Source organism: Osmerus mordax, chromosome 5 (assembly GCF_038355195.1).
Source record: "Osmerus mordax isolate fOsmMor3 chromosome 5, fOsmMor3.pri, whole genome shotgun sequence".
Taxonomy (NCBI): domain Eukaryota; kingdom Metazoa; phylum Chordata; class Actinopteri; order Osmeriformes; family Osmeridae; genus Osmerus; species Osmerus mordax.
In genome coordinates, this window is record NC_090054.1 from 13,754,136 (window position 1) to 13,771,936 (window position 17,801).

The 17,801-nt window shown below is 48.2% G+C and overlaps 1 protein-coding gene across 13 annotated transcripts in view; it reads left to right on the forward strand.

The window, feature by feature from the left end:
- LOC136942993 (transcription factor COE3-like) overlaps positions 1-17,801 on the forward strand; it is a 65,885-nt gene that overhangs the window by 40,074 nt on the left and 8,010 nt on the right. For 4 of the 13 annotated variants that reach the window (XM_067236092.1, XM_067236100.1, XM_067236097.1 and 1 more), the window contains exons 7-10: positions 427-508; positions 2,318-2,459; positions 6,847-6,980; positions 7,141-7,267. In XM_067236092.1, coding sequence (XP_067092193.1) covers positions 427-508; positions 2,318-2,459; positions 6,847-6,980; positions 7,141-7,267 — 485 coding nt within the window. The remainder of the gene's footprint in view (positions 1-426; positions 509-2,317; positions 2,460-6,846; positions 6,981-7,140; positions 7,268-17,801) is intronic. The other 9 variants (XM_067236094.1, XM_067236098.1, XM_067236102.1 and 6 more) reach the window with 3 other exon arrangements.

Below are 17,801 nucleotides of genomic sequence, written 5' to 3' on the forward strand. Positions count from 1 at the left end.
ACAAGACCTGGTCACAGGTGGGCCTCATTTGCCTCCCTATTGAACAGGAGAACTTTAATTGCACAGGGGGTGTTCTGGGATTAAATAGGTGGGCGGAATATCAAGTGACTTCCTGTATGTTCGCAGCAGATGGGAGTTGGAGAAGGCTGTGAACTCAGGTGAAGAGATGGGATGACAATGGCTTGATGCTAGAAGCAGGGTGTTCTCTTTGAAGGAACAGTCGCTATGGTTGGATTGTGGAATGGTGAAGTGCCATATATTAGTCAGACCTACGTAACGTGCCGCATCGTCGAGGGAGATGACGGCCATTCCTATTGGCCTTTTGTCTTTGCTATTGGAGATCTGTGGTCTGGGTTTGGTTGACTCTAGTTCCAGTATGTGGTGAATTAAAACAATGTGTTTGTTTTTTTGTGCTCTCTCTTGCAGATTCTTCCTAAAGTTTTTCCTCAAGTGCAATCAGAACTGTCTGAAGAATGCAGGGAATCCCAGAGACATGCGCAGATTCCAGGTAACTTTAAATTGCACGACATCCTTAAGAAACGTGTTTTCGTCACGTTTCACACGCACACGCGCGCACGCACACACACACACACACGTACACACATCCGTACACATGCACACACGGATCTGGGAAGTATGGAGAGGAATTGAGTGTTTGAGTGTGAGTCAGTGCTCTGTTGAACACATGTAAAGAATATTTATTGGGGAATAGCATCTGACACAAATAAGGATGTAGGATTTAGGAGGTGCTATCAATTGTGACTCTGACAGCTTTCTGAGCCACAGCACAGAATGAAGGAGTATCCCACCACGTGTAACAACAGTGTTAACTCGCACACACACACACGCACACACACACACACACACACAGACACACAGACGCGCGCACACGCAGACACCCACACAAAACACTGTGCAGCCAATGAAAACCAGCTGAAAGGTGTTTCCCAACACACTGTAGCCTGGCTTGCTATCAGATCACAGCCAGGGAGCAGTAAGTCTGGAGCCCTTTAGGACTCTCTGCTCCAGGACAAGAACCCTCCAGCTCCCAACCCAGAGAGACCGGGGTGGGAGGGGTGGGGGGGGTGGGGGAGGGTCTGTCACAACAGCCAAAGGTCCATGACAGGAGCGTCCAAGAGTAAGTCGGACATGCTGAAGTTCATAGGAGACAGGGCGATCATACTTGACAGACACTTTTGTGTCTCAGGCAAGCATAAGTGGATGCTTTTAGGGTTATGTACATCTCCCCCTCCCCCCCATTCACATCTGCTTCATCTCAACAAATTCAACAAATGGAGATTTATTTCGTAAAAAGAAAACACAATCGCCAACATGGATTCTATGAATGTGATTTATCATTATTGTTCGGTTTTGGCATTGGGGAGTATTGTAATGCTTCCCAATATTTTTGGCGATCATCTCCGGTCTCCTGTCCAATGGCCAGAATGCCTTTTTTTCCTAAATAGATTTCCCAGATGCTCCTGTGTAGGTGTTTCTCCGGCCAAGGTTGTGTATTCTGCATGCCTTCCACTCCACTTATTACCCCCCAAAACCAGCTGGAGGCCAGAGAGGGCCCAATCCATCATTCCAGGCTTGGCCTAGCTCTGAACCTGCTCACAAGAATGGAGCTCTTTCACCTCCTCCCTCCCCCCCCCTCCCCCCTTCTCCTTGCCTTCCCTCTGCTCCCCACCTCCTCCCTTCTTCCACAAACCAACCAAACCCCCCCCCCCCCCCACCACCACCTCAATCTCTCTCTCCCCCCCCCCCCCCGCCAGCCTTCACTCCCCCCCCCCCGAAAATTCCACCGCTCCACTGAGGTCAGTTACCGGCGAAGTGAACCTTAGAGGGGCTCTCTGTTTCCGGCACGGAAACACTTTGGCCATTCATACGCGCACCACTGTTTAGAGATCTGGTGGTTAAAAGAAAAGAATAACAAACAAAAAAACAAGCTTTCTCAAATGTGGAGTCTGCCTTTTTAGGAATCTGATCCTGGGAAAACTGTTTGTTTAGCGAGGAGAACTGTGACCATTCAAGTTGTTAATCTGTACGTTTACCCACCACCGCATTTAAATTGAGAACAAACCTTATCAATGCTTCTGCATGTGTGTTAAGACGGTCATAAATGAGGGGAACATGCGTTGTATTTTAGACACCTGAGTGCCTGAGTAATCCAAAGTCACTGTCCAAAAATACATTGTTCCAACACAGCTACTCAGACAACCAGACCGGACCCGAAGATTTCAACTGCTTTGCCTCCTGTTCTGTCTTTGTGTTACGGATTACTAAATGACACGTTCTACCTTCACTCTTGTTGCAGGTTGTCGTATCAACAACCGTCAATGTGGACGGCCATGTCTTGGCTGTTTCAGACAACATGTTCGTCCACAACAACTCCAAGCACGGGCGAAGGGCTCGCAGACTCGACCCTTCAGAAGGTACGCCTCCTTATCTGGAGAATGGTAGGCACATTTTACATCTTATTATTTGCTACGCTCTCTTCCTTCTCTTGAATAAATCTTTTTTTAATTTTTTGACTTCTTCCATTTCCGTAGTGCTCTCAGTCTTTTGGCATCCTTTCCAGCTCCATCTGTGTCAGTCTGTTCTCTTTTGTTGCTTCTTGTCTCCCTAACACTCACCCTTTTATTAGAATTGGACATGGTACATGTTATACAGTGTGAAATGATTTTTGAAATGATAATTGTGATTCCAATGCTACCGGCGATTCCTGCTGTAGAACCTTGTGCCGTTTCCAAACCTTGTGAAGATGTTAATTGCGCCTAAGTTTACTTTCGAGCCTTGGTGAAACATGATCAAATTGCTTAAGAATTTCACTGTGAGGTCAATTTCCTGTCGTTCGGGGTGCTGCAGTTTCAACTGTGAGAGACCAGAAACAGGGAGGAGGGCAAAGAGGAGGAGAGGGGGTGGGGCAGGGGGGGGCGTCTATGAGAAAAACAGAACTTACTGTTTTTCTTCCAACTGATTCCATATGATAGACTGATTGCCTGCTCGGCCAAAAGAGAGAGAGAAACAGGACCACCAATCCATGGGAAATCCAAAAAGTAAAATGCACTAAACATAACCTTTTGACCCCCCCCCCCGGTCCCCTCTCACAGATGAGAGCGCACACAGCCGAAAGATCATGGAAAAAAAATTTGGGAGCCAATTGTGCAAATTGCTTATCTTCAGATTTTAAGAGCCAATTATGGGTGGCCAAACAGTTTATATACACCAATGACTAAACCTACCTTCAGCCTGAGCTTTAATAGGCATTAATGGTTCTATCACCAAAAGCAAATGTAATGCTTAATAGAACAATGAAAAAAGAAAAAAAAAGACTACTAGACAATTAATATATCTCCATGCACTCTAGCCCTAGTGGGGGGAAAAAGCTAATCTATTTGTTTTTGTCTTTATTAATGACTCCTCTACTGGAGAACAAAATCAAATAATTAAAGTCCTGCCCCAAGCACCAAAGTCATTATGTTCGCTGACGTTTTGTTTGTGTGTCTCACGTTTATGACACGATAGGTGTGGATTGCCTAGCAACCAGTTTCTTAATGAGGAGAGCAATTAAAGAGGTTGAGCCCTCTCCACCATGTTTACCTTATCCCACGGGACCCTGTGTGTGTGTGTGGTGTGTGTGTGTGTTCTATACAGGTTACTGAAACCCCATCCTTTTCTGTTCCTCCTCACCACACCCTTCAAAGCACAAGACTGACTCCTCAAACAGCCGAAAAGAAAGCGAGCTGTTGTTGTCAGTTGCGCAATTGAACGTGGCAAGTGCGAAGAGAAGCTTTTCATCTATCGGCAACTCGCATGCAGCAACAATGTTAGCATAAGCAACGACCTCGTCATGTTCGGAGACCCCGTTTCAGACACTCCCTCGACGTGACACGTGAGAACAGGATACTCGGTCATAAAACGTAATCCTATCCATGTCCTCCATAGCTCACTGACACCAGGCAGGCAGACAAGGCAGCGTGCTTTAAATTAGCAACACATTCTTCCCTGGGAGTTCACTGGGTGAGAAGCCTCTGATATGTGACCGAGTGACTCAGGGAGGCTTCCTCTCGATGCCTGTGTGACTGGCTCTCATTGATCACTAGGTGCTGCCCCCTGTTGGCGCTGAGGGGGAATGTATGTCAACACCACCTGAACCGTCCACGTTCTGAATCTGTGGCCCTTTGTGTAAACTATCACACAAGCATATGTATTCAGACACAAATGCGCCTTTGGCTGGCTGTCACTCACACATGTATACAATCAGACACAAATATGTGTACAGATTCTCTTTCGAGCTCTCGCTCCCTCTTAGTCACACGGGCGCACGCACACACGCGGGCACACACACACGCGGGCACACACACACGTTCCACAGCTCTGTCTCCCTTGTACAGAGCACCACACAATATAGTAGACTCAGCATAGAAGCCTGCAGGGCTTGGCTCATTTACATGCCAAGTGGCTGTAATGTTGTTAGGGTTTATGCAATAAAGACAAGTGAATCCAGACTGCTGGGCCTAAAAGAGGGAGAGAGAAAGAGAGAGAGAGAGAGACAGAGAGAGCGAGAGAATGGCAGAGAGAGGGAGAGTCAAAGGGAACAGATGGTCTAGGGAGAGGTAAAAGGTATAATCCCATCAGCTGCACTATCAGCCGACCATCTGGACATCCCACAGCACAATTACAACACATTTCAGCAGGCAGAACAAAGGACAGCCTCGCCAGGGCCACAGCAGACCTGTTTGAGCGTCTCAATACTAGAGCTTTGACCTCAGCTCAGATCTGGGATCAGTTGGACGTTACTCTGGCAACAGCCGAAACCAGGGAGGACGGGAAAACCTGCTGATCCCGGATCCGCCCATACTGGTCTCGACTCAAGCAGTCACCTGTCCACATTAAGCATAGATATGCTGCAGCAGAACACAACAGTTCCTCGAATAGGTGTAGAGCAGGAATGCCGTTTTCCCCCTGTTGTGACTCTTAAAGTTGGTACGTGGGTGACTGAGCTTGACACTGGCAGCCCTGTATGGTCCTGTGGTCTCCATCCCCTCCCTGTGATGCCTATCATCTGCTGAGGGGGGCATTGTGCGTGTCTATCATCAGATCGCCTGCGCTGCCTGTGTAATCCACTTTGCCACGGTCCCCATTCAACACATGCTCCCCTCTCTGTCTGTGCATTGAGACATATGCAAATGATCAGGCAGAAGGGTGGATGGCTTAGGGACTCAGTTGCCGCCGCTGCACGGATCCTTTCTGTGTGTGTGTGTGTGTGTGTGTGTGTGTGTGTGTGGGAGGGTGGGCTTTGGGATTTCTGAGGTGTTTGTGTGTGTGTGTGAAAGTGTGTGTGTTTGTACATGTGTGTGTGCTTGCAAGCTGCAGCTGCCCCCCAACATCCACCGTCATCTTTCTTCCTCCTCCTCCTCCACTCTCTCTCTCTCTCTCTCTCTCTCTCTCTCTCTCTCTCTCTCTCTCTCTCTCTCTCTCTCTCTCTCTCTCTCTCTCTCTCTCTCTCTCTCTCTCTATCCCACTCTCCCTCTCTCCCCCCCCCCAAAGTCAATTTGTTTACAGTAATTTTGAAGGGTGAATTATTTGCCGTAATCGTCCGTACTGATGAAGGTCAGCTCCTGAGAGGGGACCCCGCATGCCCACAGAGGCTTGGTCCTCTTTCAGGCGCTCCGCTTCGCAATTAAAGAAAGCAAATGTCACTCCTCTAGGCCTCCCAAATGAAAATCTGTAGGAGGTGATTAGCATGAAGTCAACAGCAGTGGCTGCTGAAGTCAGATTCCCTGTAGTACCAGTGTGTGCACTTTATGGGCCGGGAGAGACAGCAAACATGACCTCAGCAGACCTAACAGCAAGGCAAACAAAGGAGATGTCTTGTCTGTGGTGATCCATACAACACTGGCTAACAGTGATTTACTTACCTTGAGTGTTAGACACTCATAATGAAGGCCAAACACTGCACTCATGTAAAACCACCCGCTGAAAATATTCCTCTGCATTTTGAGTAGCAGTGTAGAATCATGGAAAATTCACAGTGCTGTATATTAAATTATATTGATGGAAAGAGATTAAATTTGATATTGGTATTATATGGTTAGCTGTCAAGCTATTTCTGTTGTAAACATAGGGTTTGGTGTGAACACCATATTAAGGTAATACATCAAATGACAGTGAGTATTTGGCACAAGATCATTCAAATTAGATTATAACAACAGCCCAGAGCGCTAATGTATGGTGCAGCTATGTCGCAAAAACTCCTGCCAGATGAAAAGCATTGTAATAAACAATCTGAAATGGATTGAATCGATCACAAAAGGCACAAAAACCGTGTGTGAATAATTCATAAGTGCATTCATGATCTGAAACCTGAAACCGCATTCAGAGCAATAATATGTCAGAGAACAAAGACAATGGGCCCAACATGAACCAGCAAAGCTTTAGCTCGTCATTTTCACTTATCAGCCTTCTTCTTGACTCATTTGAGACGTGTTCAACTTTGAAATATTCTACTGTAAACGCAGCGCTACGCTTAATCAATTCTGATGGCTACATTTGCCCTGACACATAATTTGCTACATGAAATCATTTTCCCGGGCGAGCCTAGCGTTTAGCCTTTGTGAAGCGGACCATTTGAAGGGTCTGCTTAACTACAGCACTCTTAACGCGCTGATGAATGGTTTTGATTCTCTAGCCTTAAAGGAGAAATCCATCATGTTCTCTTTCTTTCCAGGGGTGATTACCATCGCCACAGATATATACATATATGTCTATGTGAGAGAGACATGGCTTCACTGTGTGAGAGATAAGGTGCTGAATTCGCTCTTCTGTTTTGTGTTGGATAAGCAGCCACCCCGTGCATCAAGGCCATCAGCCCCAGCGAGGGCTGGACCACTGGGGGAGCCACCGTCATCATCATAGGGGACAACTTCTTCGACGGCCTGCAAGTCGTGTTCGGGACCATGCTCGTATGGAGCGAGGTACTGAGCTCTCCAGGACTGTGCATGTTTAGGGATGCTGTTAGAGATTTGATATTTGGGTTTGGAGAATGAACACCCGGGCGTTTAGCGTTTGGTTGAGATGGTTTCCCGTGTGTGTAATTCTGCCCCCCCCCCCCCCCAACCCCCCTCTCTGTCTCAGCTGATCACCCCCCACGCCATCCGTGTCCAGACCCCCCCCAGGCACATCCCTGGAGTGGTGGAAGTCACGCTGTCCTACAAGTCCAAGCAGTTCTGCAAAGGTGCCCCCGGGAGGTTCGTCTACACCGGTGAGTCAGGCTGCTTTGTGCCCCATCTCAGTCTCTCCTTGGTGGGCTTGACTGCCCTGGCATTCCCCCCCCTCTCTCTCCCTGAATGGAGATCAGTGTCCATGCATCGCTAATGAACTAAGCAGGGCCCTTGCTCTTAGGAATGTTAAATGTGTGAGATCTGCCTGACTAGCTCAAGGTGTTTGGTAGACGGGGCTTCTACGAGTGCAACTCGATCCCTCCCTGAACTGCCATTATAAAGGGTTGCTGCCAAGCTCTGTTAAACTCAAGCTGTCAGGGGAACTTACTTTGCCAGTTCTATTTACCTAGTGTGAGATATGCAGTGCATCTGTTAATTTGCTGATTTCTGAGATATGTTACGGGATTTCTTATTGTTTTAAGATGTAAAAGATTTGGAATTGTCTTGCACAATGTGAGTGTGAGTGTGTGTCTGTGTGTGTGTATCACACTCTAAGTGAAGGCTGATTATCTTGGCAAACAGAAGGAAGTGGTGGTCTTATCTGTCATCATTGGTGAGCAGGCCGAGGTTGCAGGGGTCACGGTCTGTCTGACCTGGAAGCCTCTCCCTGTTAGGGCTCTGATGGGGGAGTGAGACACACTGCGCCAAAGCACCCCCCCCCCCCCCCCCCCCACCACCACCACCTTCCACACCTCCCCCCACCATTCCCCCACAGGCCTCAAACACAGCCCCGGCCTTGAGCTCACAGCACATCCACCCGAAAAAAAAAGTGGAGTAGGGTTGGAGGTCCAGGAGGTAGCCCCCCCCACCCCCCCCTCCCATACCCCCAGCCAGACCCTCCATCCTAGGGCAGCTGTTTCTCATCAAGCCCTCCCCCCCCCCCCCCCCCCCTCCCACCAGCCATTCGTACCCCTTCCCCTCCAACCATGCAGTCTGGCCCAGCGCTCCTGCGTTTAACCTCCCTAGCAGGGGCCAGAGCAGAGGCCAACAAGGCACCGGGATAATGAAACAAGAGTGTTGTGTGCCGTGCAGCGAGTGTGTGTGTGTGTGCGTGTGCGTGTCTCACTGAAGCCTGGGGAAGGTGTATAAGTTAAGACATTAATGGCTTCTATAGCACCCCGGTGAAAGTGCCAGGTCCCTTAAGAACAGACCCCATTAGTCACACAGGCTAAGCGGATTGGGATGATTACCATCAGGTTTTAGTGGGGAAACGTGTCTCCGTCTGCAGCTCTCTCTCTCGCGTGCACGCTCGCTCGCTCCTTGCCTGGGTTCCTTCTCTGTTCCAGTTAGTAGAAAGATACAATTACCCCGCGAGGCAATGGCTCTGCAATTGATTAGTGCAGTGAATTAAAAGAGAGAGTCGCTAGCGGACAGGTCCAGCTCCTCGCCGCGCTGCCTCACCTCACCTCGACTGTACGGGGATCAGCGTTTAAGAGGACCGGGCCGTGAGCGGACTCAGGGCGCCTGACGGCAGGATTAACGCCCCGTTCATGCAGTATCTACAGCGATGGGACATTAAAACCACTGAGGACAGTCGGGTCACCTAGAACAGATACATGATATTCCACGTCGACAGAGCAGAGGTTTTCCGATGCATTGAAAAGGTGGCCAAAAGCATAGATTCACACACCCCACGATAGAGTTGTTGTTGTGGTGTGAAATCGCTTTTCTTCAACATGGTAAGTTACCAGGCTTTGGATGAATCACGACGGCAGTGCATGTTAAATGAAGACACGAGCAGAGAGCGATGTTCCTACTCTGTTTTGAAGGGCACCGAATGTAATGGTGTCATGTTAGTGCACCGTGTGTGCATATCAAAGGTCCATTTATCAAAGCCCATGCTTCAAGCGTGACTATTCAACATGCCTTGAGAAATGCGCTTTGAGACCTTTTTCATGTTGACTCTTCTTGCCCCAACGCCCTAATTGTGGAGATTTAGCTCGCTCAATTTAAGAAATTATCACAAATTACCCAAAGTCAACAAGGAGAAGACTGCAGCGGGCTCTAACAGCAGACGAACATGCCGTGTCGGGCCGGCGTTCTGGAAAACGTCCAAAACTCACAGGATATCTGTGAGAATGGGAGCCCTATGTCGTCCCTCCAACACAAGCTAATAGACACCGTTCGACTGAAGCTACTTTAAACGTCACCCTGCTTTGAAAGAACACATGGTTTTTAACCTTCAGGCAGTTCCATGTATGTGTGTGTCTCCTCGCCTCGTTCGCTTGCGACTGGGAGAGCTGGTTTGTCCTTAGTCTGATCCAGGTATTGGTTATCCATGGGTCAGGACAGCTGTGAGAGCAAACTGTCAGCGAGGTTGTAAAAAATCAAAAGGAGACAGGAGTAGCTGTCCCTAAGTCAATACTACGCTCTGTATTAAGCACTGCTTTTTTAAGCAGAGACTAAGTTATTAAGGATCCTTCCTCGAACCTCAAGCTTCATTGCCACAACACTTTTTTCCTTTCAACCCTTTTGCAAAGTTACAGTAGAAAAGTGTATACCCTCCAAGAATAACTTGGACTAAACATGTTGTCCAATTTGACCATGTAATTGCATGGGAGCGTTTGGCCTGGTTTCTCAGAGCCCTCCCGCCTTCCCTCCCCCAGCCCCATGCAGAGCTTAGCGGCATGGTGGGCCAGCAGCCCTAACCCACTCAGACACTATTTATCCTAATCAGTGACATCCACATAACCAGGATTGCTTAAAATGAACCCTTTCCTCGCCCCAGAAAACGCACATTTGCCAGGGACCCATTTGTCATGGGTAAATTGAGGGTCAGTAAACTTCTTGGTGTATCCTCTAGTGGGGATCTGAGACATGCATCATGAGGTTAGAGGAGAATGATTGGCGAAGGCGAGCTGTCACACATTTGTCAGGGGAGGAGAACATTATTTGCTAATTTCCCAAGCTGGGCACTGACAGGGTGCTTCGTCTTCAGACCTTAGGTGACCACCATGGCTTCTCAGCTATTAGTACAAGTCAAGGGCTCTATTTTTTCCCCTCCCATAAAGAGACTGTAACAAGAGTCATTGGTTCCGACCTCCCAGAGTCAAAGCACACATGGGTGAAGGATTCTGAATGAGCCAGATGCCCCCTATACAGTAAGGAGCTCCTGTCTGGCAGACTTAGTTGGGTCCAGACAGCCTTGAGGGCTGATGGATCACAAAGTTTTCTTGTCAAGGTGACGGTATCGACTCCACTGCACCAAAATCTGACAAAATGGGTATGAGGCAGTCATTCATCAACGTAAGGACAAAGAGGTCATGTGTGCTTCACTCAATACTGCTGGAGATCAGGAATGTCAGCCTGGGATGGAGTGGAGAAGGAAGATCTTAATATACTATGGATCAGTTTTCTCTTTTATCCGTTTTTTCCCCCCTTAGTTTGTAAACACTTGGTTTGGCGGATGCAACGCTTTGTGAATATTTGATTCTGTGTCCATGTACTTTCAGGCTGGCTGGCTTGCGTACAGTATGTTCACACGCCAGAGATATAAATAGTGATAGGACTCTACGACTTAGACTCTAAAATTAAACCCTGCACTCTACTCTGAGAATGTGGGGAGAAAAAAAAACAACAACACGGTATTGTGGTACTTCACCAGAGAAAGAAAGAAAAAAGAAGTTAGGTAAACAAACATGGAGTCCTTTATCAAAGCAGATCAGATGGGGTCTTGTCCTGTTCAGTCAGTGTATCGGGCCTATCCCCCGGTCTCCCCTCCGCCCATCGGTCCGGCGGCACTTTGAAGTTGTGGATCTGGGGCTGATCAGATACCCTGCCTCATCGCCATTTCCTCCTCCACAGGGCAGGGTGGGGAGCTACTGGTCAGCCACGGGGCGTGACCTACACTTACAGATATGCTGTAATCAAAGCCGTTCACAGAGGTATGTAAACATATCTCTTATAAAGGGGGATTCAGATACCCACAACAAAGGCGACGGTGCAGAGTCCTAGACCAATGTGCGTTTGAAACCCGCCAGATAGAACATGCAGTGGAGAGCCTTTATGACCACTAGGCAGTAAAGAAATAAGAAAAACAGTTGAAATAGGCATTTACAAATGTCATGGCCGTTGTTAGGTTGGATGCAGCACAGCGCTTTGACCGCGTTGACCGAGACCCCATCACCCTGCTCATTTCTCTAATACCTGTCCCACTGTCTGTCTCATTAGAGCCATGGTATTTAGCGAGCTCCGCGGGAGTGTCTACGACAGTTGTCGCCCAGTCAGACGGCCGCAGATGGGGAGGCCCTTTTGTGAGCGTGTGCGGATAGCGACAGGGTTTCAGGGGAGGAAGGTCCTTGCGTCCAATTAGGGGTCTGACGTGACACGCGCGCTTCCTCCCCCACTGTCAGCCGGCCTGTCAGGTGGGCTTTGAGCTGCGCTCGCTGGCATTACACCACCGCCTGTTATCAGGAAGTGACCTGTGAAATCCGGCGCTGAGAAATTGATTGAAATAAGTGGCTGCAGTTGAGCATGTCTTTTACCTATTAGGCTACAGTACAGCTCTCGCGGTGAAATTCAGCACTAAGTATAGTGGCTTGGTGGCTTTAAGGGAGAACGAATGGTACCAGGACAGAGGTGTTTCTCTGGAAAGAGGGTATTCATTGATTTGATTTTAATTGGCCCCCCTTTTTGCTCTGCCGTGTTGTTAGATGTCTGTTTTCTAATGGTGCTTCAGGCTTCAAATGGATCGTCCTCACTAAGTTACTGCATCAGTCCTGCACAGTGAGCAAGGTAAAAAAAAAAGGATGGGGGTGGTGTGTGGGGAGGGGCGGAGGAGGCTATTGATAGACGAGATGTTCTACACCCCCCCCTGACCCCCCCCCTCCCCGCCCCATTTTCAGTGCATTCAACATCCAACAGGCTTCGAAAGAACTTCAACCCCCACCCACAGCCCCAATCGTGCTCCCCCCCCCCCTCAACCCCCAACCCCTCCCACCACTGACTTTGATGATTGAAATTCATCTGCAAGTTTATTGAGAAATGAATGAGAGAGGCTGCGCGGTATTGACTGTGAGAGGAAAACACAACTCATCTTGAATGAGGGGGTGCGAACGCGGCCGTAATTTAGCCGTCATCGATCGGCGCCCTGTCCATGTATTGATCTTCATTTTACAATATTAATTTGCGCCTGCAATCAGCTGTGAAGGCACCCCATCTGATTCCTGTAGGTGGGTAATGTGTGAAAGTCCCACGTCACCCTCCCTGAAGAAGCCCACTTCCTTCAGATGTCGTCTGAGGGGACAGAACAAGTGCCGCCGCCCCTGTCGACCAGATATAAACGAAAGGAGTTTTGATGTGGATGTATGGATGTGCAATACCATACATCCCTGCAATTTAACCTTGTTAATGACATTTTATCTGTTGCAGGTGCAATATCAGCTGGAAATGTAACTGTCCAGGTTTTTGGTCTCATCTATATCAGCTCAAAGTTCATGAAATTTCTATGAACATTGATCGCACTCCATTGATTCATCTTAACTGCAGATCTATGACATTTTAATTTCCTGTTCATCCTGAGACTTCTGGAGATGGAATCACTCAATGAATAACTTGCTGGGGAGTTGGATGGAGAGAAATATGGTCAGTGTTCATAGGCCTCGGGTTTGATTTGTGTGGATTTGCTGTGAATTCAGGGTAGACTGGGTTCGGTTTGAAAATGGCTACCATGCATGCCTCTGTGTGGGGTGTCAATCCTTCTCCTCTCTGCACCTGGGAATCTATAGCATTGAATTGCATGACTTCTGAGCATCTTCCAGTGAACCCGATCTGTGGGGCCCTGCTCAAATTCACCTGTTTACCTTCGATAACCCCTGATTGCGAATTGGCTTTTCCTTTTAATCTCCGATTGAGCCTTCGGGAAATAGTACCCGCTTAATGAGGACACTTCTTGATGTGACACCATCGGTGATCTTGAATGCATTCATTTCCATGCTTTTCATATGATTTCAGAAGCCTAAGAGGCTTCTGTTGGACACTTTGATGATCTACAAATGTAATAACATTTGAATGAACTTCTCCTTGTTCTGTTATCGGCACCCCCTCCAACCAACTCCCACTCCTCCTCTAATTTGTGTTAAGGGAAGAAAAAAAATAACTGCTCAATGGTGTAGGAGGAGTGGAGATAAGCTCCGAGCAGTTAAGTATAATTAGCGAAAGTAATAGCTGGCAAATGGCAACAAGGCTAGGTTTTTATCTCCTGGAAAGATAGAGTTATCGTAATAAGCTGTAATGGCGGGCAGGAATGCTAGCACTGTGTGCATGTTTCCATTCAAGCCCATAGACTTAACAAGGAGTCATTTCCCTGAAATTTACTGCCCTACTCCAACATTTCCCTACGTTTATGCCCAATACTGTAAATGTCAATACACAAGTTCAATCCACTCCCATACACAGAGAGGACGGCAGCATGGCTGGTGTATTGCCATGTAAGCATTTCTATCTGCCAACGTCGGCCTTGTTCCGTTGTTCCTCTAGAGCGGTTACTCATGTCCTATTTCTAGAAAACATGGCGAGGGAGCAGCAGACCATGCTCAGGCGCCATGTTCGACCGTCCACTCTGCATTTTAAGCAAAGTGGCCGAGGTGGGGGCCCCTTGGAGTGGATGTGTGAGGAACAAGAGCGGGATGACAGGCGAGATTAAGGCATTAGATCAAAAAAAGATCGAGGAAGTGCACATCCCAGGCAGAGGAATTCCACTGAAGCCATGCCATTGAGTGGGGTGTGTGTTTGTGTGCGTGACGTGGTGTGTGTGCGTGCGTGCGTGCACGTGTGTTTGGGTGTGTATGCGTTGCTTGAAATGAGAAATGATATGCTCACAGCTGCACACACCGAGTCATGCATTCCACTTCTCCATATTCTGAAACATGACCGTTCCCTCAGTAGAGTGAGGAAATTACTGAAATATTTATCAAGTTTTCCTCCAGCCTCCACCAAGAAGGAGTACACTCCCATGTGCAGCCTTTTTCTTTGTCGAGGAATCATTTAGCTTTTTCAAAACAATTACATTCTTAAACCGTCAACAACTTAAATTGAAACATTTTTGATTTTGTTCATCAACTAGCCCTTGTATGTTAATTTACAAACAATTATATCGATGTGTGAGTAATGGGAAAGCAGTGAACATTTAGGTAGGATAATTGCACTTAATGCTTCGCTTTTGCAGCTGAACTTTCAGTGAATCTGAAAGTGAAAATGCTATTAGTGTTTATCATTCTTTCCTCTCCTTCTCTCTTTACTCCCCCGACCCCTTCCATCTCTGGCGATGTATTCAAATGCAAAGCCTGCCTTACCTCCCTGTGTCTTTTTCTCTCTAATTATCCGTGAGGTCAGTAAGCAAAATGGGGAAGAAGCCAGGAGATCAATACAAATTATCCCTGAGCAAACCAGTGCTGACAGTTTGAATTGCAGCATATGTTTACCCAAAATCAGGCAATTTATCTTAATATCAGGCGAGTAATGCAGCAGGGGTGAGAGGTCAGACAATCTCTCCACCTCATAATTACCCGCCTCTAAAACAGGAAAGTGGTATTGATTGGCCGCGGGCCGGGAAGCGGGCGTGACTGGAACGTGCCAGCAACTCCCTCCCTCCCCACTGCTGCTCACTAGCCCCGCCTTAACCCCCACACCCCTCCCTCCCCCCCTCGGCCAGACTCCCCACCCAGAGAAGGATTTATGGGATGTGTGTGGAGGGGTTTCATGTTTCCTCACCGTGGCAGAGAACCTCAGGGTGGGTGGGTGGGGGGGGGGGGGTGACTACACTCCCTACCACCCCCCACCTCCCTCCTCTCTCCTCAGTGCTGTGTTGGGAGGATGAAGAGGACCAAACTAGTACTGGCATTTATAGAGTCCAAGGGCATCACGGAGCTCCTGGACTTCTGACATGTTTGAGGTAGATGTTTGAAAGAAGGTGAAGTGGGACATCAATTTTTTACACATAGTCGGATCAGGAGACAGGCTGAACAGCCAAGTTTAATAGATGAAAAATAAAGCTCCCCAAAATGTGATTGACAACAAATAGCTTGCTATGAATACTGTAGAACAATTATTATTTATTGTGCAGAGTGAATCCCAGTACTCAGTATATATAATGATCAGCCTTGTAGAGATATTGATGTGGCCAGTGTCTGTCTGCTGTGTACATGGTATGACTACAGAACTGTCAACCCATCAACTGACAGCACCGTTTAGCACTAATGCAAGTCTCCATCAGCTGTCAAAAGCATTTGCATGAAATCAATAGCAGATGGCGGTGTGTGTCACCAATTTCATTACGTGGGGTTGTTACAAAGATCATCTCCATGATAGATGAGAGAGCGCCGCGTCGACAGAGCTCTGCCCCGCCGTCAGCGCCGCCGTCCAATCACAGGACCGGGAGACGCGTCCTAATCCCCGTTTACGCGAGGAAGGCGTCACATTTGCTCTCCTGCGTCCTGCGTTCACCTCGAACATCAGCGTGTTTACCCGTGGAGTGCCTCGACACCGCATCCCGTATGTCACAATGTCCTCCCCAATAACATCTTTGGACTTTCGGAGAAAAAAAAAATACAAATCCCAACTGCTTCAAAAATACATTTACTGTACGCACAGTATTCGTTGGATCCCGGCACACCGAGTCCTACACCATGGCAGCCCCCAGTCGGTTCCTGTTCTGGATGTGTGGTGTGCTGTGTTCCCAGCATGCCTGGCGGCTGGGGTAGGCCCCAGCTGAGGCGGAGGACAGGAGAGCGTGATGTATCACCCGGAGAGAGCCCAGTGACAGCCTCTGATGATGGATGGCCTGATTATGGAGTGCTTTTTACACATACACAATTTACATCACACTGAGCAGAGGGGTCTGGCAGGGCTACAATGCACAAACACACACACACAAACACAGACACTTGTGCTCACACAGACACACCACGCCACACTCTCATAACAGATGCACACTCTGACACATACACACACGACTGCCACTATGCATAGATAGGAGGGGGGAGGAAATAACAAAAGAAAGAGGGCAAAATGTTAGCGAGAGCCTTGTCATGTACGATCAATAACACAGATCAATCTTTTATTTAGCATAAAATGGCGTTCTCACGTTTCAAAAGCGGACCTTTGTCTTTTTGGGATGCATGATGACACGTCAAATGTAATTTCCCCGGGTGTCTGTTGTGACGTGGGGTTTATTTAGGTACACAGTGCCTGGGAATCCATCCACCCTACGCGGCCACTATCTGGGAGCTGGTTGTCATTGACCAGTACCTTGCACTCTCCATGCTGGAGCACCTAATTGCTCCACTTGATCATGCTCTACCTAGCAATTACTGTATTTAAGATTTTGCACCAAAGGCTGTTTGCGTTTCCGAGTTTTGCGTGGGTTCGGGAATGTGGGTGAGAAAGAGAGAGAGAGAGACAGAGAGAGCGAGGTAGAGAGAGAGAGAGAGGTAGAGAGAGACAGAGAGAAAGAGAGGGTGTTTACCCTGTCCTCCTCCTCCTGCTGCGGCTCCCTACCCAGAGTGTTTGTGGCTCCGCCTGGGCGTGTGGCGTCCTCCTTCATGTTCGCCGGTGTTCAGCAGGCCCAGCGAGCTGCGCGGTGTTAATGCTGAAATTACATGCTGAGTAATGAGTGATGGGCCAAATTACAGGCTGAACAATGAATAGAGGCAGGCAGCTCTTATTAGTCTCCACAGAAAGCCATTGATTTATGAAGCGCCGCGCTCGGCGGAGTTACTCTGCTGAAAATGATATCTACATTGAGAAGTGATGTTCTCTATTAAGTCGTTCCTTCCACCCGTTCGCCCCCGTCCTCCCTCCCTCCCTCCCTCCCACTTTCCCTCCCCTCCCTCCCCTCCCTCTGGTCCCTGCCTACGGGGGTACACACATGATTGTTTAGAATCAGGCTGTAAGGAAGCCTTCAATTACCCATTAGGACTGTCAGACATAAAACGTACCGGTCTTACACCAAGTCTGGGGTTATGATTCATTTACTTTGCGCCTCTGATTCATCGGCCAATATGCCTCACGCTCCAGATTACAGTTTGAAGGCTGCTGGAGATTAATGTGCGGATGGGTCCCACTGCCGTATTTCACAGGCCCAGCTCGCTGCTACGGGAGGTGCGGAAGGTGGACTGACAGCAGCGTACCGTAGATCAATGTGTGGGCAGCCTTTTCACAGATTATTAAAGCACTGTTAGATTAAAAGACCCCCACCATGTAGTTTGCAGTCAATATTCTCAATTAGATAGAAAGGGTGAAGGAAGGAGGGGGGGGGTGGGTGAGGGCATGAGTGAGTGATCAGAGACCTGTCTGAGTTTGATGGGGGCTATCATAGCTGTTGATGTGATAGCACTTGGTCACACGTGTCTGACTCACAGCCTGCTGGGATCTTAACTACAAAGGGAAGGTTCACCCGGCACTGTTAGTGTCTAGATACAGTACAGTACAGAAGATACAGTACGCTACTGTAGGTCAACTTTCCAACTGATTCATTCGCATCTGAAGCGAATGGATGTCTGACTCGGATGGATGTCTGTGACTTCAAGTGATGTATTGCTTTGTGAAGCAGGTTCATGTCTCAATTCAAGAACTCAG